The sequence below is a fragment of the Pristis pectinata genome, chromosome 1, assembly GCF_009764475.1.
Source record: "Pristis pectinata isolate sPriPec2 chromosome 1, sPriPec2.1.pri, whole genome shotgun sequence".
Taxonomy (NCBI): Eukaryota; Metazoa; Chordata; class Chondrichthyes; order Rhinopristiformes; family Pristidae; genus Pristis; species Pristis pectinata.
In genome coordinates this window covers 12,545,843-12,569,307 of record NC_067405.1, presented here as the reverse complement: position 1 = coordinate 12,569,307, position 23,465 = coordinate 12,545,843, and the positions used below count along the sequence as shown (strand labels likewise).

The 23,465-nt window shown below is 41.3% G+C and overlaps 1 protein-coding gene across 3 annotated transcripts in view; it reads left to right on the top strand.

Annotated features, from left to right (window-relative positions):
• LOC127572752 (contactin-associated protein-like 5) overlaps positions 1 to 23,465 on the top strand; it is a 1,205,714-nt gene that overhangs the window by 652,051 nt on the left and 530,198 nt on the right. For all 3 annotated transcript variants that reach the window (XM_052020359.1, XM_052020369.1, XM_052020350.1), the window contains exon 11: positions 8,121 to 8,227. In XM_052020359.1, coding sequence (XP_051876319.1) covers positions 8,121 to 8,227 — 107 coding nt within the window. The remainder of the gene's footprint in view (positions 1 to 8,120; positions 8,228 to 23,465) is intronic.

Genomic DNA, 23,465 nt, shown 5'->3' with positions numbered 1-23,465 from the left:
TTGAATTGTCTTGAACACATTTTCATGATTTCTATTATCAAATTATTTCGCCACTACAGAGCTCTCAACAGGACTTTCCATATCAAGGAAATAATGTTGAATAACCTCTATGTATGTCCCTCATTATGCAAATATGTCTCAAACTGTTCATGCAATAGATTCTTTTTGGAGAGCCTTGCCTGTTTTTCTGTAACGATATACAGAAGGCATAACAAGGGGTAAATGAGCTGTGTTAACTTAAGTACTAAAATCCAAACTTTCTTTGCACCACTGCTTAATTTGACATTAAAATAATGCAAGCAGGTTCTTGATTTTGAATTGGAAGTTGATGACGACAAAAAAAAAGAATTAACAATTCTCAGGCCTGATGAGAAAAAAATGTTTTCCCCTTGCCTCACAGACATACTTAATGTTCTTTCTGCCAAAAAAAAGTCAGAGCTTTAAGAACTGATGGGCTAAATCTCATTGGAGCAGAGTGATTTATCATCTTCTCCATTAGATAGTTTTTCACGTGCCCTTCAGCTCAGATATTTTTGTGCCACAGCTTTCTGGAATTACTTCCTGTTAGCAGGGTGATGAGAGTAACGGGCTATATCTTCTTCACCAAAGACAGCTGGAGAAGGAGTCAAACCAGGTGCAGAAGAAGAATTCAAGGAGGGCTGGATTAAGAGAGGCACAAAGGAAAGCAATGAGACAGATCACACTGAACAGCAATTGGCAGTTCTGCAGCCACTGCTAATAAAGTCATGCAGTTGAACAGCACAGAAACAGGTCTTTCAGCCCACTACATCCATTCCAACATTTTTGCCCATCTACAGTAATCCTATTTACCTGCGCTTGCTCATATAAGATAAGATTTCTTTATTAGTCACGTGTACATCAAAACCCACAGTGAAATGTATCTTTTGCATGGAGTGTTCTGGGGGTCAGCCTGCAAGTGTCGCCATGCTTCCAGTGCCAACATAGCGTGCCCACAACTTCCTAACCCGTACGTCTTTGGAATGTGGGAGGAAACCGGAGCACCCGGAGGAAAACCATGCAGTCACGGGGAGAACATGCAAACTCCTTACAGACAGCGGCCGGAATTGAACCCAGGTCGCTGGTGATGGAATAGCGTTACACTAACTGCTACACTACTGTGCCTACCTCTGTATCCTCTGTCTTGTCTGTTCAAGTGCTTGTCAAAATGTCTCTTAAATATAGTAATTATATCTGATTTCACCACCTCTTCTGGCAGCACTTTCTAGATATCAACCACTCTCATGTTTTTAAAAAAAATCCCCTTTAAAATTCCTTCCTCTCACTTTAAAACAATGCCCTCCTATTTCTGATACCTACCATGCAAAAAAGATCTTGACTATTAAGATTTAAGATTTCTTTATTTGTCACATGTACATTGAAACACACAGTGAAATGCATCTTTGCGTAGAGTGTTCTGGGGGCAGCCCACAAGAGTCGCCACGTTTCTGGCACCAACACAGCATGCCCACAACTTCCTAACCCATACATCTTTGGAATGTGGGAGGAAACCCAGGCAGTCACGGACTTATAATTTTATATCTATCAGTTCACTCCTCAGCCTCCTTTGCTTCAAGGAAAATATACCCACTCTATCCAATCTCTCCTTGTAACTAAAGTCCTTCAATCCGAGCAACATCCTGGTGAATCTCGTCTGCATTCTCTCCAGTGTAACCATATCCTTTCCTATAGTGTGGCGACCAGAATTGCACACAATGTTCCAAGTGTGGTCTAACCTGTGTTATGAAAAGTTGCAATATGACATCCCAACTTTATGCCCCAACCTATCAGGGCAAGTGTGCCATATGCCTTCTTCACCACACCACCTACCAGTGTTACTCCTTTTAGGGAACAATGGACTTGAACCCCAAGGTCCCTTTGTTCTTCCACACTCCTTAGCATCCTACCATTTACTGTATATGTCCAACCATTGTTTTATTTCCCAAAATACATTACCTTGCGCTTGTTGGGATTGAGTTCCATCCGCCAATGTTCCACCCAATTTTCCTTGCTAGTTAACATAATCATAATCCTGAATTGTGCATTTGCGTATTGTGACAGAGGCTAGGATAACACAGAAGGTCGGGGCGATGCAGGTGGAGCAAGATGCCATGCCTCTCATCATTCACTCGACTTTTGGACACAGTATTTGGTAAATTGGTTTATTATTGTCACATGCAACAAGGTACAGTGAAAAACTTTGTTTTGCATACCATCCAGACAGATCAATTCATCCTAGATATTTTTTGATATTTACTTATTAGTCACATGCACATCAAAACACACAGTGAATTTCATCTTTTTGCGTACTGAGAATGTGCTGGGGGGGCAGCCCACAAGTGTCACCACTCTTCTGGCACCAACACAGCATGCCCACAACTCCTAACCTGTATGTCTTTGGAATGTGGGAGGAAACCAGAGCACCCGGAGGAAACCCACGCAGGCTCGGGGAGAGCGTACAGACTCCTTATAGACAGTGGCGGGAATTGAACCCTGGTCACTGGTGTTGTAATAGTGATATGCTAACCGCTACACTAATCTGCCACCAATCACATCAGTACATTGAGGAAGTACAAGAGCAACATCAGGTTGCAGAATAAAGTGTTGTAGAATAAAGTGTTACAGTTACAGAGAAAGTGACGTGCAGGCAGACAATGAGGTGCAAGGGCATGATGAGGGGGATTGTGAGGTCAAGTGTCCGTGTTATTGTACTAGAGGACTGTTCAATAGTCTTATAATGGCAAGATCGAAGCTGTCCTGAAGCCTGGTGATATGTGCTTTCAGGCTTTTGTATCTTCTGCCAGATGGGAGGGGGGAGAAGAGAGAATGCCCGGGGTGGGTGGGGTCCTTGATTAATTTGGCTGCTTTACTGAGGCAGTGAGAAGTGTAGACAGCGTCCATGGAGGGGAGGCTGGTTTTTGTGATGTGCTGACTGTGTTCACAGCTCTCTGTTGCTCCTTGCAGTCTCGGGCAGAGCAGTTGCCATACCAAGCAACGTAGCACCTCTGCTAACCATAGCACTGTGCCACCCAGTTCATCTGCATTTCCAACTTTGCAGTGCTCCCTCAGCATCTCATTAGATTATCAGGATAGATTCTTGTTTTCAGCTATCTAAACGCAATCAATGGATGGTGGTGAACCACAGCTGATATCTATGAGTATCAATTGACCAATACCTTTTCAAGAGAGGGCTCTTGTGGTTGTGCATATGTGTGTACCTATTTATTTATAAGATCAGATATGATTTCCTGGACTTGAAACGGATTGGTTAGAATCCACTACTGTGCAAGATGTGTTAAGAAGTTGATAGCTGAATGCACGTACCACCAGGCTCAAGGACAGCTTCTATCCCACTGTTACAAGACTATTGAACGGTCCACTAGTGCAGTAAGGTGGACTCTTGACCTCATAGTCTACCTCGTCACGCCCTTGCACCTCATTGTCTGCCTGCATTGTACTTTCTCTGTAACTGTAACACTTTATTCTTCATTGTTTTCCCTTTCACTACCTCAATACACTGTTGTGATGAAATAATCTGTATGAATGGCATGCGAAACAAAGATTTTCACTGTACCTTGGTGTCATGTGACAAAATAAACCAAACCAATAAACCAATTTCTATCCTGTTCAATACTGTCCAATGCTCTCATATTAGAAACTTTTTCGTTTCAGAGGCGTTTTCTCCTGGTGACATTATTGGTTTCTTTCGAGTGCTCTGGTTTCCTCCCACATTCCAAAGATGTATGGGTTGGTAGGTTAATTGTCCTCTGAAAATTGCCCCTAGTGTATCAGTGAGTGGTAGAATCTTGGAGAAATTGATGAGAATGTAAGAAGAACAAAAAATGGGATTAATGTAGGATTAGGGTTGATGGTCGGCATGGACTTGGTGGGCCAAATGTCCTGTTTCCATGCTGTATATCTCTATGACTTGGTGGTCTCTGAGACCTCCATAAGCCATAGAACACTGAATACCCTTAATCAGGGAGGTAGCAGGATTGGAATCTAAAGAGGAAACATCCAAGTGTGAATTAAAGGGGTTCGATTCAGTCAAATCAAGTATGAAGAATTGGAAAGGGGAAAAATTAAGATATAGGGGAAAAAAAAGGCAAATGTAAAGAGTAAGAGGAAAAATGGATGTAAACTATGATCTTTTTAAACCAATGAAAAAAATTTCTTATTCTGAATGCATGATCACAAGACAAGGGAGCAGAAGTAGGCCATTCGGCCCATCGAGTCTGCTCTAAAGAAAAGGGGAAAAAAGAAATGAGAAATGGGGGGGGGAGTCTGCTCCATGAGCCAAAAAAAAACTATTCCAACCCCAGTTTCCGGCCTTATCCCCATATCCTTTGATACCTTGACTAATTAGATACCTATCTAGCTCCTCTTTAAACGCCTCCAATGATCCGGCCTCCACTGCTGTGCGTGGCAAGGAATTCCATAAATTCACTACCCTCTGGCTAAAGAAATTTCTCCTCATCTCTGTTTTAAACCTGTACCCTCTAATTCTAAGATTGTGCCCTCTGGTCCTGGACTTGCCCACCAAGGGAAGCAGCTTGACCACATCTACTCTGTCCAGTCCTTTCAACATTTTCTATGAGGCCCCCTCTCAGTCTTCAGTGAGTACAGTCCAAGAGCTGACAAATGCTCATCATATGTAAGCCCTTTCATTCCGGGAATCATCCTCGTAAATCTCCTCTGAACCCTCTCCAACATCAGCACATCCTTCCTAAGATATGGTGCCCAAAACTGCACACAGTATTCCAAATGAGGTCTCACCAGTGACCCGTAGAGCCTCATCAACACTTCCTTACTTTTATACACAATAGCTCTAGAAATGAATGCCAACATAGCATTCGCTTTCTTTACCACCAATCTGACCTGGTGGTTAACCTTTAGGGTGTCCTGCACGAGTACCCCCAAGTCCCTTTGTACTTCTGTACTTCAAATTTTCTCCCCTTCTAGATAATAATCTGCCCATTTATTTCTGTTTCCAAAGCGTACAACTGCACATTTCTCAACATTGAATTTCATCTGTCATTTCCTTGCCCATTCTCCTAAACTATCTAGGTCTTTCTGCAACCTTCCTGTCTCCTCAATACTCTCTACCCCTCCACTTATCTTGGTGTCATCCGCAAATTTAGCCACAAAACCATTTACTCCATCATCCAAATCGTTGACGTACAGGGTAAAAAGAAGCAGCCCCAACACCGACCCCTGCGGAACACCACTAGTAACCAGTAGCCAACCAGAGCAGGACCCTTTTATTCCCACCCTTTGCTTTCTGCCAACCAGCCAATGCTCCACCCATTCTGTTATCCTACCTGTAATCCCATGACCTCTCATTTTATTAATCAGTCTCTTGTGCGGCACCTTGTCGAAGGCCTTTGGAAAGACTAAATACACAACATCTACCGCCTCTCCCTTATCCACCCTACCTGAGATTTCTTCAAAAAACTCCAATAGGTTGGTCAGGCAGGATCTTCCCTTTATGAAACCATGTTGGCTTGGACCTATCTTGCCTTGCACCTCTCGGTATTCCATAACCTCATCCTTGAAGATCAATTCTAATAACTTTCCCAGCACCGACGTCAGACTAATAGGTCTGTAATTTCCTTTATGCTGCCTCCCACCTTCTTATACAGTGGAAATGAGACCTCACTTTCATATTTTTACATTTTTTGGCCAAGAAAGGTTGATCACAGGATCTGACAAGGTCAGCATTTATTATCTACCTGTAATCACCCTTGAGAAGATGGTATTAGGCCTCCACTTTGTGTCTCTCCAGTTCTTGAAGTGATGTTACAACAAAGATTTTTGGCCCAATGAAATTGCAAGGATGGCAATATATTTCCAAATGAAAATGATACGTGATTTTAAGCTTTTGAGGTGTTCCCATATGCCTGCTGCCTCTTTTTTCTGGGTTGTAAAAGTCATGTGATTGGGAAATGCCTTGAATAGTAATTGTGTATGGCACATGTTTTAGTCACATGGATATGGTAGTGAATAAGGTGGAGGGTGGGTTGATCAAATGGAATTTTTTGACCTGGATAACATTGAGCCTCCTATATCTTGTTGGAGTCACACTCATCCAGGTAGGGCATTCCATCATCCTCCTGTGCCTTGTGCATGGAGGAACAGATTTGATGTTCTGGGCATGAGCTGCTCAACAAAGAAAACCCAGCTATTGACCCTAGTTGCAGAATTATGTGGATCTGCCAGTCAAGTTTCTGGTCATTGGTGACTCCAGGCATGTTGATGGTGTGAGATTTGATAATAGCCATCAGTTACAATTATCTTGTTAAAAGGTTACCTTTTGATTAATTGCCAAGGCAATTTAATGACACTTTAATTTCCAAGTCTAGAAATAACAAAAATCCCATGAAATAAAGTTCAGGATATTGAGATGAGAGATGAGATGAGATTTCTTTATTAGTCACATGTACATCGAAACACACAGTGAAATGCATCTTTTGCATAGAGTGTTCTGGGGGCAGCCCGCAAGTGTCGCCACACTTCCGGCGCCAACATAGCATGCCCACAACTTCCTAACCCGTATGTCTTTGGAATGGGGGAAGTAACCAGAGCACCCGGAGGAAACTCACGCAGACACAGGGAGAACATGAGCCTTTGTGTTCCCAGTTATTACCCTCCAGCGGCAGTCTCTACCTTCACCATCCCCACCCCCTCTCCTGGCTCCATCTTCCTTCTGTTTTGTCTGCCTCCATCTATCATGCCTCCTAACTCCACACCTCCTCCTTCCCTACATAGCTCAAGTTGCCTGTCATCATTCAACAACCCCTCTCCCCCACACCAGTCCACCAATCATCTCTGGCCCTAGTCTCACCACTCCCCCTCTCCTCTTCATATTGGCTATTTCAGTAGTGTAGAGGTTAGCGTGACATTATTACAGCGCCAGCGACCTGGGTTCAATTCCTGCTGCTGTCTGTAAGGAGGTTGTATGTTCTCCCCGTGTCTGCGTGGGTTTCCTCCGGGTGCTCCGGTTTCCTCCCACATTCCAAAGGCATATGGGTTAGGAAGTTGTGGGCATGCTATATTGGTGCCGGAAGCGTGGCGACACCTGTGGGCTGCCCCCAGAACACTGTACGCAAAAGATGCATGTCACTGTGTGTTTCGATGTACATGTGACTAATAAAGATATCTTGTTTTATCCCTTCTCCATTCTCATATTCTCAGTCCTGACGCAGGGCGTTGACCCAAAGTGTTAACAAATCCTCTCCCCCCCACAGATGCTGCTCGACTCACTGAGTTCCTCTGGCAGATTGTTTGTTGCTTGAGATTCCAGCATCTGCAGTCTCTAGTGTTTCCATAAGTCAGCCAATGGCTTGTGGCAATCTACAATTTGCATGGGATTTCATCATCACTGCAAGCTTGCAGACGATTGTGGAGAATTAAATTTGTGGATCAATCAGACTCATCTAAGCAAAGTCTGCCGTGATGATTTTTGATCGCAACTTTAGATCGCAACGATCCTCAGATTTTCTCACAAACATGTTACCTTACAATTACAACCCAAGTTCATGAAACCTTGAAATCCTAACACACAAAAAAATGCATCAGTGGGCACAAAATCTGTATCAATGTTAAATTTTTCAGAGTATTTATTAATGATACAATGCCATCATTCAGTCAGTGGTGAGGTGAAGTCCTGGACTTACAACAATGATTCAAGTGCACAGTAAATGAAGTTCATTCATTATGATCTACTTAAAGAGTAGCTGAAACTGAAACTTCAGCAACTTCACACAGTAAAGGCAAGGTAATTTCACTAAAAAAAAATGTAGCAAATGATGGGTAGTTTCATATCAATCACGTCCATAAAATTAATCTCGGTCACTAATAGCAAGGTGGGTTCCATGTTTGATTGACAAGGGAATTGCCCAATCATCTGAACTCTTCCTGGTAAAAGTACTGACTGTATACAAGGTAAGTCTTTACATGGGATGTCATACTAGTGTGGATCATCCAATGATGGGATCATCCAATGGTTTCTCTGTTGAAAATGTTGTCTACTTTTCAAGAAAGCTTGTTCCAAATACTTGCCAGCAAGCAGGTCATCACAATGGTAATTCTTCTAATTGTAGGTGTTTGCCAAATTACTGTGAACATGGAGGAGAATGCTCTCAGTCCTGGAACACCTTTCACTGTGACTGTGCCGGGACTGGCTACACTGGAGAAACCTGCCATAGCTGTGAGTATCACTGCCGTTATCTATCACAAAAAAAACTGCTCTGGGTATTTTTGAGAGAGGATGTGACTGGTACATATAATTAGGCTTTATTTTCCGAAACACTATCTGTTAACATCTGTTTGTTTATATTTTCTTGAAACAAATTAAGAGTATACTATCAATGGAATAAATACAGAATTAAAACTTTCATTGTTGACCTGAGAGGGAACAGCTAAAGTATATATTTTGGACCAAAAAAAGAGGTTAACTGATATTCCAGTAGGAAGTAGCGATTTATTCACTGGTGTGACAAGGACACTGATACTTGTTTCTTTGAAGAATGAAAGTGCAGTGTTGTGCTTTGCTTCATAAAAATTAGTTAATGCAAGTTAAGCGACACTTTTGATAATTCCACTCCCAGTGATTCATATTTCCCAAGTATAGTGGAAAAGATTTGCCACAATCTCAGGTGGAGGACGTGTTATTCTGGTTAATTCCTTTTGATGGACAATCAAATTCTTGCAACACTCTCATCAATTCCCCCAAGATTCTACTACTCACCTATACATCAGATGCAATTTACAATAATGGACAAACCAAAGGGTCAGTTATTCCCTGCTGTAGATGCAGTGTATCTTGCTGCTTGATTATAATTTCAAAATATTGAATGAACAGAGAGACCTATTGAAGAAAATCCAATGCTTTTTAATGTTTGGTCGTTCCATTTTTTTTAATTTTGAGAGAATCTGTGGGTATTAGGGTGGAGCTGAACGTGATGTTATGGAGAAGAGGGACCCCAATAGCACTTATGATTGTCCATGGCCACTGTTGTGTTGCCCCTCTGCTTTTACTGGAGTTTATAAGTGTATTTAAACTTTAGACAATAGATGCATTAAAAGGCATTTTGTCACTTACAAAGTTTTTGGGCTTATTGGTAAGGCTGATATCTTCAATGATGTGCTTATGTGCTGATAAGTATTCTCTTACCCAAGAACAGAGTCTCTCCAGGTGAGATCAATTGAAATCTTGGAGCTTATAAATGTGTAATACCTTAATGCCTATTTATAATCTAATCCTGGTATCACATCGAGGTGATGTCAGGAAATTTTGCTGATTTGTCACCTTAAGAAGGAAAGTTAATATAGCACCTTTCATAACTACACACATCATCCGAAAGGGCTTTACAGTGAAGTATTTTTGAATGACGGTCACTGTTCTGAATGAAACATAGCAATCAATTTGTGCTCAGCAAGCTCTCACAAGAAGCAGTACCAATAATGACCAGGCAATCTGTTGAACAATGTTAACCAAGGGACAAATACAGATCAGGAGGCAGGGTTTAGCACTCCTGCTATGTTTCAATGTCATGTCAATGGGATTTTTTTACGTCTAAATGACAAAGTCATGTCAACATCTCCTTTAAGAGACAGTACCTCGAGTGATGCAGTGCTCCCTCACAACTAAGTATCAACCGAGATACAAGTGACTACAGATGCTGGAATCTGGAGCAGCACACAAAATACTGGAGGAACTCAGTGGGTCAGGCAGCATCAATGGGATGCCTGACCTGCTGAGTTCCTCCAGCGATTTGTGTGTTGCTTAAGTACGTATCACTGATGTTTTTTCTCTTCAGTGTTTGGAGTTGGATTTGAACCTAGAGTTGAACTCTTGAACTTCTTATCTTCCAACCTACCTCATCGTGGCCTCTGCACTTTGTCTACCTACACTGCACTTTCTCTGTAACTGCAACACTATATTCTGTTTTCTTCTCATGTAATCATGTATGACATGATCTGTCTGGATGGCATGCAACACAAAAGCTTTTCACTGTATCTCGGTACACGTGACAATAACAACAACAATACTGTGCCACAGCTGAGACTTTAGATGATCAACTGTTTAAATTTAGCTAATAGTGAGAACAGTGCTTTCTTTGTAGACTCATGATTCAACCAGTTGGGTGACTTGCTAAGGTGTAACCAGTGAGGAGTGATGAGTTGGGTGTTACATTGCATTCTGGCTGCTCACTCACTCCCCTCGCTCCAATCCGGTGCAGTCACCATGCACTCACAGTCTGTTAGTGTGAACTGGCAGACATGAGAGTGCAAAGAATCTAGATTAAGGTTCCAGAGGAAGAAGTTAAGAGCAAATTATTTCAGCAGTATGGAGACACAAGAGACCGCAGGTGCTAGAATCTGTAGCAAAAACCAAACTGCTGGAGGAACTCAATGGGTCAGGCAGCAACTGTGGAGGGAAACAGATGGTCAATGTTTCAGGTCAAGACCCTTCATCAGGACTTCATCAGTCCAGATGAAGGGGCTCGACTCAAAATGTCGACTATCCATTTTCCTCCACAGATACTCCCTGCCCTGCTGATTCCCTCCAGTATTTTGTGTTTTTTTTACGTCAATGGTAGTCGAATTCAAGCCAACATTGTCAAAGGTCAAAATTCCTGCCTAATGACTGATGTTTCAAATTTGTAAAGAAAAGCACCTGTCTTTATATAGCACCTTTCACAGCATCAGAAAACACAACCATAGAGTCATGGTAAGATACAGCACAGAAACAGGCCCTTCGGCCCACTAGGTATTGGTATTGGTTTATTATTGTCACTTGTACCGAGGTACAGTGAAAAGCTTGTCTTACAAACTGATTGTACAGGTCAATTTGTTACACAGTGCAGTTACATTGAGTCACTACAGAGTGCATTGATGTAGTACAGGTAAAAACAATAACAGTACTGAGTAAAGTGTCACAGCTACAGAGAAAATGCAGTGCAATAAGGTGCAAGATCACAACAAGGTAGATCGTGAGGTCATGGTCCATCTCAATGGAAAAGCGAACTGTTCAATAGTCTTATCACAGTGGGGTAGAAGCTGTCCTTAAGTCTGGTAGTACGTGCCCTCAGGCTCCTGTATCTTCTACCCGATGGAAGAGGAGAGAAGAGAGAATGTCCCAGGTAGGTGAAGTCTTTGATTATGCTGGCTGCTTCACAAAGACAATGAGAGGTAAAGACAGAGGCCAAGGAGGGGAGGCTGGTGTCCGTAATGTGCTGGACTGTGTCCACAACTCTCTGCAGTTTCTTGTGGTTCTGGGCAGAGCAGTTGCCGTACCAAGCCGTGATACATCCAGATAGGATGCTTTCTATGGTGCATCTGTAAAAGTTGGTGAGAGTCAAAGGGGACAAACTGAATTTCTTTAGCCTCCTGAGGAAGTAGAGGTGCTGGTGAGCTTTCTTGGCTGTGGCTTCTACGTGATTTGACCAGGACAGGCTGTTGGTGATGTTCCCACCCAGGAACGTGAAGCTCTCAACCCTTTTGACCTCAGCACCATTGATGTGGACAGGTGCATGTACACCTCCCCCTTTCCTGAAGTCAATGACCAGCTCTTTTGTTTTGTTGACATTGAGGGCATGGTTGCTGTCATGACACCATGACACTAAGCTCTCTATCTCCTTCCTGTACTCCGATTCATCGCTGTTTGAGATACGGCCTACAGTGGTGGTATTATCTGCAAACTTGTAGATGGAGTTAGAGCAGAATCTGGCCACACAGTCGTGAGTGTATAAGGGGTAGAGTAGAGGGCTGAGGACACAGCCTTGTGGGGCACCAGTGTTGAGAATAATCGTGTCAGAGGTATCGCTGCCTATCCTCACTGATTGCGGTCTGTTTGTTAGAAAGTCAAGGATCCAGTTACAGAAGGAGGTGTTGAGGCCTAGGTCTTGGAGTTTGGTGACAAGCTTACTTAGGATTATTGTATTGAAGGCGGAGCTGTAGTCAGTAAACAATAGTCCATGCCGACCATCGACCACTCATTTCTACATTAATGCCATTTTTCCCCATTTTCTCATCAACTCTCCCTCAGATTCTACTACTCAACAACACACTAAGGAAAAATTATTGCGGCCAATTAATCTACTGACCTGCATCTCTTTAGATGTGGGAGGAAAGTGGTGCACCTGAAGGAAACCCACGTGGTCACAGGGAGAATGTGCAGACTCCACACAGACAGCACCTGAAGTCAACACTAAACCTGGGTCTCTGGCACTGTGAGGCAGTGGCTCTACTTTCTGCACCACTGTGAGGTATTCAGTCATTTAGGTATAGCACAGTAACACAGACAGGACCGTGATAATCTCCAGGCACTCTATCTAGGTGATGCTGCCTGAGCAATAACTACTGGCCAGAAATTCCCGTCTTCATATTGATACTGTGTTTTTTATGATGACCCGTCAGGTCAGATGAGATTTCAGTTTAACACAGCAGAGGCATCGAAAACTAGAGGGCATAATGTCAAGATAAGGAGGAGAAGGTTTAGAGGAGATCAGAGAAAGAAGTTTTTCACCATAGGGTGGCTGGAATCTGGAGTGCACTACCTGAAGGGGTGGTGGAGACAAGTACTCTTGCAACTTTTTGATGAGCATTGAATCACCAAAGCATAGAAGGCTATGAACCAAAAGCTGGTAAAAGGGTTTAGCATAGATGGATATTTGATTGTCATGGTGGAGCAAAGAAAATATTTCTGTATAGCATGACACTATTACTCTATTAAGCTCTGAAAGACTGCTCCTCTGGCAATATGGCACTCCCCCAATTATTTAAATTAGACTGCTAATGATTGATGAGATTTCAGTCAATACACATTATGCATTGGAGAACTTGATGATTATTGGGGAGGGGAGATGCAAAGTAGTCCAACCCCTTCTCTTGGTAACCAGTTCTGGAGTGGGTTAGAATCCATTACCCTTCTAACTTAGAAGCAAAAGCATTACCCACTGTGCCATACCTGACATCAATAGAATATGCATATTCATTACATCACAGCAGGGCTCGAGTACAATTATGTTCCAGCAATTCAGTGTCACCCTGAAATGTTCAAAAAGCTTCACTAATATATTCCAACATATGAATACCAGAGATCATTATTAAAACTGAGGATTATAATGAATTACTCATGATGGAAAGGTTACAATAACTATCAGACCTTTGTGTTTTGAATTAAAAAAATAATGAAAATGGTTTAAATGATTTAAATCAAAGGACTTTTATTCTCAGATATATAATTTTGGTTACTATGCTGTTTAAGTTGAATCTTAAGGCAGCTGCTTTGAATGTGCCTTTTTTAATTTCTTTTTGCCAGGGGAAAAAGTAGCAAGTTGCAACAACAAGAGTTGTATAATATTGCGCTTGAGCTTAATTGGGCTGGTCAGTTTTGTTCTCTACTTGAAAGATCAATAGTACAGGTTGCCTGAAAGTGATTAACAGCATAAATGCAACACACATTCATCTGAAGCGGCAGTGAGCTGCTTGCCCTTCATATCAAAAGCAGAACATCGAGGTCCACTCCAGAACTTGAACATTTCATGAAGGCTGACATGGCAGTATGGTAATCAGGGAATGCTTCATTTCAAAAAGATGCCAATATTTGAATGAGACATTAAAGCAAGGGTCAGCTTCTTGAGTATAGGTTGATTTTTAATATTATGGTGTTATTTGGAGGTCTCCCGGTCAATACTTTCTGTCAATACAAAGGAAAAACAGATCAATGAGCTTTTTCACCTCAACACTCTTCGCAGGATACCATTGTGTTTAAAATGCACTGCCTGAAAACATAGCAGAAATAGATTCAATTGTAAGTAACAGAAGACTATTGACTTTCTATTTAAAGTAACAGTTAGAGTGAAGCGGTAAGGAAGCAGGATTCATTTGGTGGCCCATTCATCGAGCCAGTATGATCATGATGGTACGAATGGTATTGTGCAATGTATAATCCTGAAATAGCTGCTTCCTTTATCTATTTGATAATAGTAACTGCAATTCAAAGTAATTCATTTCATGAAGTGCTTTAAGATGTTTCTGAGGGATATTATAGTCATGGTGTGAATATAAATCATATTTTAATTCATGGGAGGCACTAAAATATAATAGACCTTTATTCAGCCTAGATACTGCATGATGAAGTTGGATGATAGTGCTCACAGATAAATAAAATGTTCTCGCTATTCCTGCAATTCTGTTGCAATTACAATATTTCTGTATAACCATTTTTACATGAATTTAATCTCTCGCAGACACATAGTTTATGACATCAGTGTGTTTCTTTCTCTCTGATCTTTACACACTTTCTTTAAACCTTTCTTTCTTTCTTTCTTGATTATCTCTGATCTGCTCTGTGTATCTCGAAGGGATTTCTAGAAGAAGCACCTCTCTCTGATTCTGTCCCTGTCTCTCTGCAACTCTTTCTCTCTCACTCACACACTTCTATTCTCCCTCTCACTTCCTCTTCTATTTATTCCTTCACAAACCTGTTGCATGGCTACATATGACACACCAGCCTCATAATATTCCTGTAAACCAAATGAACCATCCCATGTTTATCTTGGGCACCAGGTTCTTTTCCTGATTCAAAAGTTCACAAGTTCATGCAAAACCATCCGTTCCAAAATTCACAATGCAGTACAGAGGGAGTGCTGACTTTCAATTAACATATTTAAACCCTCTCTTCAGTGGATGCAAGAAGGTACTGTATTATTACTTTGAATGGTAATAAAGTTCTTTAAACTATTCTGTGCTGTTTTTACCCCTTAATTGACATTACTAGCACAGATAACATGGTCATTAATGTGTTGCTCTTTGTGGTACAATGATGTGCACAAATTAACTACTTTATTCCCAACATCACAGGTGCACCATAAACTGGTTTCACAGCCCTAATTATACATAGATCATGTCTCAGATCTGTTTTACAACTGGAATTTGTTTAAAAACTGTTGGAAATAATGATATATCAAGATACATACTGAGAACTACATTGGCCAAAGAATCATTGCATTAAAATGGCATTCTGTGGGGCCCACACCATGGACCCCTGCTGAAGTATCCAATTGCACAAACGAGCATTGCACACAATAAATCCACCTCGCACAGGAATCATGCACAAAGGTGGAGCTGGCGGAGGAACGTCTGTTCTCTGCTCACGGAGGAACTTTGCCATTTGTGCAATGTGGTGAGGAGGTTGTCTTTGAGAGAGGCTCAGAGTGGGTAATGAATATTGAAGCTCCGTTCTGATGGGGAGGAAGGGGTTGATGTGGGACTGAGTAATTGGGTCTTTGAGAATCAGGTTGTGGCACTGGAAAAGGGGAGTGACTAGGGAAGCATCTGTGAAAAATGCTTGGGGGACAATCAGTCAGATTCCAGTGGTGGAGGAGCTTGAAAGGCATCAATAGTGAGGGATGAGTGGAAATCATAAAGGGAGGCTACCTTCAAGAGCACCCACGCACCAGACCCTACAAGCATGGAATAGGTCGGACCAACCGTGTCTTGTGAAGACCTGAATGTATATAAATGGCTAATCGTGTTTGTCACAAGTGCAAGTGAGCTTTGGACAAGTTGCATCTAACCATTTATAGTGTGCCATTTAATGGCACTGCACATCCTAAATGCATTTGCACATAAGGTTATTGTTAACAGAGGACATGAGCATAGTGGTTAAGTTACTGGACCAGAAGACAGAGTTCTGTTTCATTGATCCAGAGAAATGAGGTTGAATCGCACCTCGGCAACTGCAGAATTTAACTTCAAGTACTTAAATAAATGCGCAAGTTAGTAAAATGTTTGGTCCACAGTAATAGTATTCATGAAATGACTAAATTATTGTAAAAAAATAATAGGGAAGTCTAAAACTAGAGGGCACAGGTTTAAAGTGAGAAGGCAAAGGCTTAAAAGAGAACTGAGAGGCAACTTTTTCATACACTGGGTGGTGAGTGTATGGAATGAGCTGCCAGAGGAAGTGGTTGAGGGGGGTACAATTATGACATTTAAAAGACATTTGGGCAGTTACATGGATAGGAAAGATGTAGAGAGATACGGACCAAGTGCAGGCAAATGGGACTTGCTCAGTTCGGCATTGACGAGTTGGGCTGAAGGGCCCGTTTCCATGCTGTAGAGCTCTATGACTCTATTGCTGATGCCCTTCACAGAGGAATTCTGCAATCCCTACTCAATCTTGCTCATACGAGACTCCAGACCCACCAAAGTGGTCAACCATTCTTTGCATCATCTGTTCAGATGCAATTAAAGATGGACAGTCAGTGCCAGCAATCCCAGTGATGTCCATATCCCGTGATCAAATACATCTTTTTTTTAATAAAAAGAGGACCTGAAATGAATTGTTTGCATGATGAGAGCTGGACCACGAGTGCCAGTCACCAGATGCAATTGATTTTTTGATTAAGTTCCTTTGCATTTCACATAAATTGCACTCCACACCAATGGAATTCTAAGACTGACTCTACCTCAATCAATTTATTAATTTGTTGTGCAATCTCCTCACAGTCTCATCCTGACTTAGAAATATATTGCCAGTCCTTCATCACCACGGGGTCTAAATGATGGGCTGAAGGGCCTGTTCCTGTGCTGTACTCTTCTATGTTCCATGACAAGAAGTAAGTTGACATTAAATCTGAAACCAGAAGATATTATAATGCTATTAACCTGAAATGCAATAGAACAAATGGAAACACATTTTAAAGATAGGGAGGCAGGGTATTCAGTTCCCCTGTGCTATTATCCTTATCATTCGGGAGAGTTTACAGAATTAAAGGTGAGACAGGCGCCTTTGTTGTACTTACTGACTCCCGGTGTTTTATGTATCAGGTGTGACACAGCCCTTGGTTATTTCACCTCTGAGTTAAGTGGCCAAAGTGGATTCAAGATCCCTATCTACAGAATTGAATACATAAACCTAGGGTAGCCTTCCTCAGTGCAGGACTGAGGGAGGGCTGCACTGTTGAAGGTGCTAGGTTCTGGATGAAACATAATTGAGATCCTACTTAGTTTCGTACTGGATTTAAAGAAAAATAATCTCATGGAATTATTAAAAAAAAAGATGAGAAAATTACTTAGCTCAATAATTTAGATGAATAAATGTCACAGAAACAGACTATATAATGATTATTACATTGCAGTTTCCAGGGTGAAAGCTTGAAGATGGAGACCTGAAATAGTTGAGATAGCAGTTGGGAATCTTAGACTTGTAATGGAAATTAGTAGCAAACATGTACACTGAGATGGAGAATCCAGAGATCCAGAAGAGGAAGGGAAAAGTCCAACATGGACCATATGAAGGTGAGAGCAGAGTGGAAATTGGCAACAACGAGTTCAGAAAAAAATGTTCATGCTCTGTATGAGTGCAGGAAGGAGCACCAGTGCAGTTGTTGATAGTCTTGCTGTTGTTGGATGCTCCCTTCTTAAGGCACTGACTCTTGAAGACGTCCTTTAATATCGGGAGGATTGTGTCTGTGATGGAGCTGGCTGAATCTACAACCCTCTGCAGCCTCTTGCGATCCTGTGCATTGGAGGCTTCATACCAGGCTGTGATGCAACCAATCAGGATGCTCTCCATCATACATCTATTAGAAATCTTTGGTGACATACTAAATCTCCTCAAACTCCTAACAAAGTAGGACAACCTGATAAAAGTATATAAAATTATGAGAGAGGTTGACGGGGTAAATAATAAGCATTTTCTCCCCCAGGGCGGACATGTCAAATACTAGAGGGGAGAGACTTGAAGTGAGAGGGGAAAGTTTAATGGAGATTTGAAAGCAAGTTTTTTTTTACAGTGGAATGCCCTGCCAGGGGAAGTGGTGGAAGCAGATATGATAGCAACATTTAAGAGGCATTTAGACAGGCACGTGAACAGGCAGGGAGTGGAGGGATACAGATCATGTGAAGAGAGATGGGATTAGTTTAAATTGGCATCATGGTGGACACAGTCAACATGAGCCAAAATGTCTGTTCCTGTGCTGTACTGTCCTGTGTTCTATATACAGATGCCTCAGATTGCTTTCTCAATCTCACTAACATATCCACTGTGTTCATTGCCTGCCATCATTCATTGCTCTTTCCACGATATCCCAATGTCTTTTCACATCAGGTTTGATTATTATCCAAATACTATCTCAGGCAGCAATATTCCAAACTCCAATGTACTGTGTGTCGGCATTTTGATACTGTTGCTTAATGAGAAAATAATTGACACCAACAAAACGTTCTTTATTGAAGGCAGCCAATTTCCACTATCAACAACTCTGGTATAACAATGTATAAGAAGATATACCACATGATGCACTTGTTTTTTTAAAGTTATACTTACCCTCATATGCACTACCGAGCCAGCAGTAAATGCTAATGTAAAGAAATACTTGGGGAAACTCTTAAAAGATAGGAATAAATCCAAAAGTTTGAAAAGCAGAACACCGAGAGAAGGATTTGTCTCCGATAATGGGTAAAGGTAGCTGGGGGAATTGTCAAGAAGCAGATCATATAGATTGGGTCATGTGATGAATAATTTTGTCTTGTCTCAACTGGATACCTTCGAACCAAATACTTACTTGTGATTCAAGCCCAGTATCAATAGTGCTTTTGACTAGTTGGTAGAACACCAGTGTATTTCTCCAGAGAGTTGGAAATAGAATTCAGACAGGGTAAAATTTAGCATTGTATGCACCCATTTCGAACATCCGATTAATAAGAATAAAAAAAAACACAAAACTTATTGCAGTATATAAAGAAATAAAAATAATTTAAAAATAGTCTTGCAGCAAATAATTGGGAGGCAAATTATGTGTTGGCCTATATCACAAGAGAATTTGAGTACAGGAGGAAAGATGCCTAACTGTAATTATGTAGAGCCTTGGTGAGATCACAACTGGAGTATTATGTACAATTTTAGTCATCGTACCTAAAAAAAAAGGACATATTTGCCAAAATGTCAATGAAGGATCACCAAACTGATTCCTGGGGTTAGCATATGAGGAGAGATTGAGTAGACCAGGCCTGTATTCTTTAGGGTTTAGAAAAACGATCGGTAATTTCTTTGAAATGAACAAAACTCTTACAGGGTTCAACAGGCTGGATGCAGGGAGGAAGTGTCCCCTGGCTGATGAGTCTAGAACCAAGGTTTACAATCTCAAAAAAGGCAGAAGCTATTTTGGGCAGAGAGAGAGAAACATTTCTTCTCTGAGAAGTTAGTGAATCATTGGATTTGTTTCACCTCTGGAGGGCTATGGTCCATGGTTATTGAGTTCATTCAGAACCAGAATTGATAGATTTCAGGGAATCAAGGGATATGGGGATAGTGCAGTAAAATGGTGCTGAGGCAGAAGCAGCCATGATCTTGATGGCCAGAGCTTAAAGGCCAGAAAGCCTATCCCTGTTCCTGATTGTTCTATTCTTATTTCTGAACTATATTTCACAACTTCAGGACATCACTAAGCACTTTATAACCAATAAAATACTTTTAAAGTGTTATCACTGTTGTAATGTCAGAGAAATAACCAGTGTTACAGACCATCAGGAAGTGAAAAGCAAAGGCTTGTATCTAAACATTGAACATTGCATCTATCAAAATCTATTCTGAAGTGTGCTGCTGGTGTTTGCAAAATAAGTTATGTTGTCATCTCTGTTCTATCACACCTTTCTTTTTTTAGCCAGCTGAGGCATTTTCTTCATGGGAAAGTCTCAAAACATTCAACTGCCTTCGTAACAGTGTTAATGCATATAAACCAGGGAAAGGAATTCTTTTTTAATCTCTATCCTTTCCCATTGCAGGTTACTCATATTAAGTTAGCCTCTAATCTGAGAACATGGTATTTGTGACTACATTGCATGGTATATCATTGATTGGAGAGCACCTTCTGGCATCCTGAAAGGAATGTGGAAGGAGTTATATAAATGCAATCAAAAGCAAAAACAAAAGTACTGCAGATGCTAGAAATCTAAAGTAAAAATAGGAAATGCTGGACTTGTTCAGCAGGTCAGGCAGAGACAAATGAAGAAAATGTTTCAGATTGATCACTTTTTATCTCTGTTTCTCTCTACAGAGGCTATCCGATCTGCTCATTTTCTCCAGCATTTTCTATTTTTGTGTTGTATAAATGCAAGCCATTCTTGATACAATGTCATTTGATATCACTTGTTGTGTATAGTAGGCAGAAAATCCAATGTAACTCATTTTGTAATATTACCCAGAAGCAGATTTTATCCTGACACAACTAATCATGGCACTGAGGAATTGGCTGAGATCATGAGCATCTTGGTCACCATGGACAAGTTGTGTCAAGGAGCCTGTTTCTGTGCTGTATTACTCAATGACTGAAACTTGGATCAATGGAGCCAGGTTTTAATCTGCTGAACTACTGACTGATTCTTCAAATCATGGAAAGGAATAAAATGGCTTGCATTATTTTGAACTCTTCACATTCCTTTTGGAAGATCCTTTAGAAATGCACAGCCAAGAAGTTTTTAAAACTTTTGTTTCATGTTGCACCGTAGGCAATACAGCTGCTAATTTGAACACAGCAAGTTGCCACAAATAGCAATGTGATAATGATCAGATAACCTGTTTTAGAAGTATTGATTGAGGGATATTGGCCAGGTCCCAGCAGATAACTGCTGCTTGGCTCCAGAAGAGTGACAAGAGGATCTTTTCTATCTACCTCAGACAGAATACAAGGTCTCAGTTTGATGCCTCATTTGACTGAGAGAAGCATCTCCTCACCAAGGCAATCAGCCCAGGTTCTTGTACTGTAATCTCTGGAGGCAGACTTGAACTCTTGATCCTTGACACTCAGAAGTTGCCATCTGAGCCATAGCTGACACTGAGGCTTATTGGGTCAAACAAGCAGACACTTGGCATAATATCAACAGAAGTTTGCCGAGCCCTTCAGTACAAGCTTAAAACTGAAGCTTGTCCTGTGACATCAACAAAGACCCCTTGAGATTTGTTTGAAAATACCATTGATTATCCTGTCAAGCCTCAGAAATGTCAGCTGTGGTTGGGAGCTTTAACACTTCAAGTATCCTGAAGTACATGGAACGGTGAGAAAGAGAAGAAAAACTACTTTTTTTACTCTCAAAGTATTCCAGATATAGTTTCCATGAAGAAAGCATTTAATTCTTTGTATGATACTGGGCTGGATCACACAAGTGGCTAGCTGAGGACTCTGCAGAGAGCATTTGGCAAACACTTTGGAACTCCCACACCACAGAGTCCAGAGCAGAGTGTGACATAACTTACTGAGCTAAGGGGCCAGATGTATCTTGCTTGTCTCTGGCCCTTCAACCATACACTGTGCCTAATGGCTCCATTTGTTTGAGTGGGTCGCTGACTTTCATTAAACAAAGGGGATTTTAGGTAAGCTTTTTTTTATTTCACTGTATTTTTAAGTTTTAATTAACAGTGGTTTAATATCTTCATTTTTTTAAGTTAAATCAATGTCAACTTTTTTAACATCTCTGATCATCAAGGACATTAAAGTTTGTACAACTGCAGGTCTAGCACTGGGGGATGGTTCATAGAACATAGAACACAGAACATTACAGCACAATACAGGCCCTTCGGCCCACAATGTTGTGCCAACATTTTATCCTGCTCTAAGATCTGTCTAACCCTTCCCTCCCACATAGACCTCCATTTCTTTATCATTCATGTATCTATCTAAGAGTCTCTTAAATGTCCCTAATGTACCTGCCCCCACAACCTCTGCAGGCAGTGTGTTCCACGCACCCACCACCCTTTGTGTAAAAACTTACCTCTAACATCCCCCTTATACCTTCCTCCAATCACCTTAAAATTATGCCCCCTTGTGTTAGCTATTTTTGCCCTAGGAAAAAAGTCTTTGACTGCCCACTTGATCGATGCCTCAAAAAGCAAGCAAATTCAAAGAATTGGAAAAACATCCTTGGTTAGCACTATGTACATAGAACACTAGCCACCAACCTTATCTTATACTCCTGATAATAAAGAAGGAGGTTCTTCAGCCCATTAGGTCCATGCTGGTTCTCAAGGAAGCAATCCCATTCGTCACACCCTTATCTCTGTACCCCTGCAACTTATTTCCTCTTAAACATCCCCATTAGTTCCCCTTTGATTCATTCTGCCATTAAACTACACAAAGGAGTAATTTACAGAAGTCCTTTCACCAACCCACATATCTTTGGGATGTGGAAGGAACCTAGAAAACCTGCAAGAAACTCACGTAGTCACAGAAAGAACATGCAAGCTCCACACGGGCAGCACTAGAGGTCAGGATCAAATCCAAGTCCCTAGAGCTGAGAGACAGCAACACTAACTGCTGCACCACTGTACCATACCAAGGCTAAATTTCCATCCTGTAGAGCCCTCAACAATATTTGTTTATCTGGATCTGGCCTTATTCTTACAGTATTTAAACCCTAAGCAAGAAGTTAAAGTAATGATCAACAGCTATTTTTGTTGACACTGTGTTCTATACAATTTCTGCAGAAACCACGTAATCACATTTGAACCTACTTTGTACCCTGTCCACTAGTTCCCTGACCTTAAGGTGCTTTTATACTTGTGGTTCTGGTCATGGGTGACCGATTCTGACTGTGCCAACAGCGAGTGGAAGTGAACAGACATTACTTCCGTGCTTGAACCTGCAGTGAAGACGGAAATTTTAAAAAAAAAAACACTTGAAATATTTTGTGCATATTGACAGTGTCCCTGCCTCAGTATTTTAATAGATGTGAACTATTGTAAACCAAGAGGATATGGTAGAATCGTGGTTAAATTATGTCACTAATAGCTAGCGACCTAGCCTATTGAAGTGGAAACAAGGGTTCAAATTGCACCAATGTAATTTGGGAATTTTAAATAATCTGGAAATTAATATGCTAATATTGGTAATTACGACCATAAACAAAAAGCTGATCTGGTATTTAACGTGCGTCAGGGAAAGAATCTCCTGCCCTTTCAGAGTCCTGACCTATTGTGACTCCTGACCCATAACGATGTGCTTGCTCTTTGAAATGACCCAGAAAGCTATTGAGTTCAGAGGACAATAAATACTGGCTTTCACCAACCATTTCTTCTCCCCCCGAACAAATGAAACAAAAAGTGTGATAGGCCGGTAGAGCAATGCAACATTATTGACAGAAATACTCAGCAGATCAGGAAGCATTAATGTCTGACTTGCTGCCTATTTCCAGCACTTTTTGTTTTCAATCCAGGTCTGCAGCATCGAGAGTGTTTTGTTGATGTTCTGTGGTGCTAATAATGTTGGACACAGCTGCCTCAGGATAAGACTGGCATCCCATCAAGCCATGTTACATGATGCAGGGAAACTGGAAAAGCCCACTGGGTTTTCTTTCCTTCACTATGAAGAATGGGACCTACTACCCTTGTAGTGGGGATGGACGATGAAATAGCCTTGCACTGACACCCATCCTGTCTG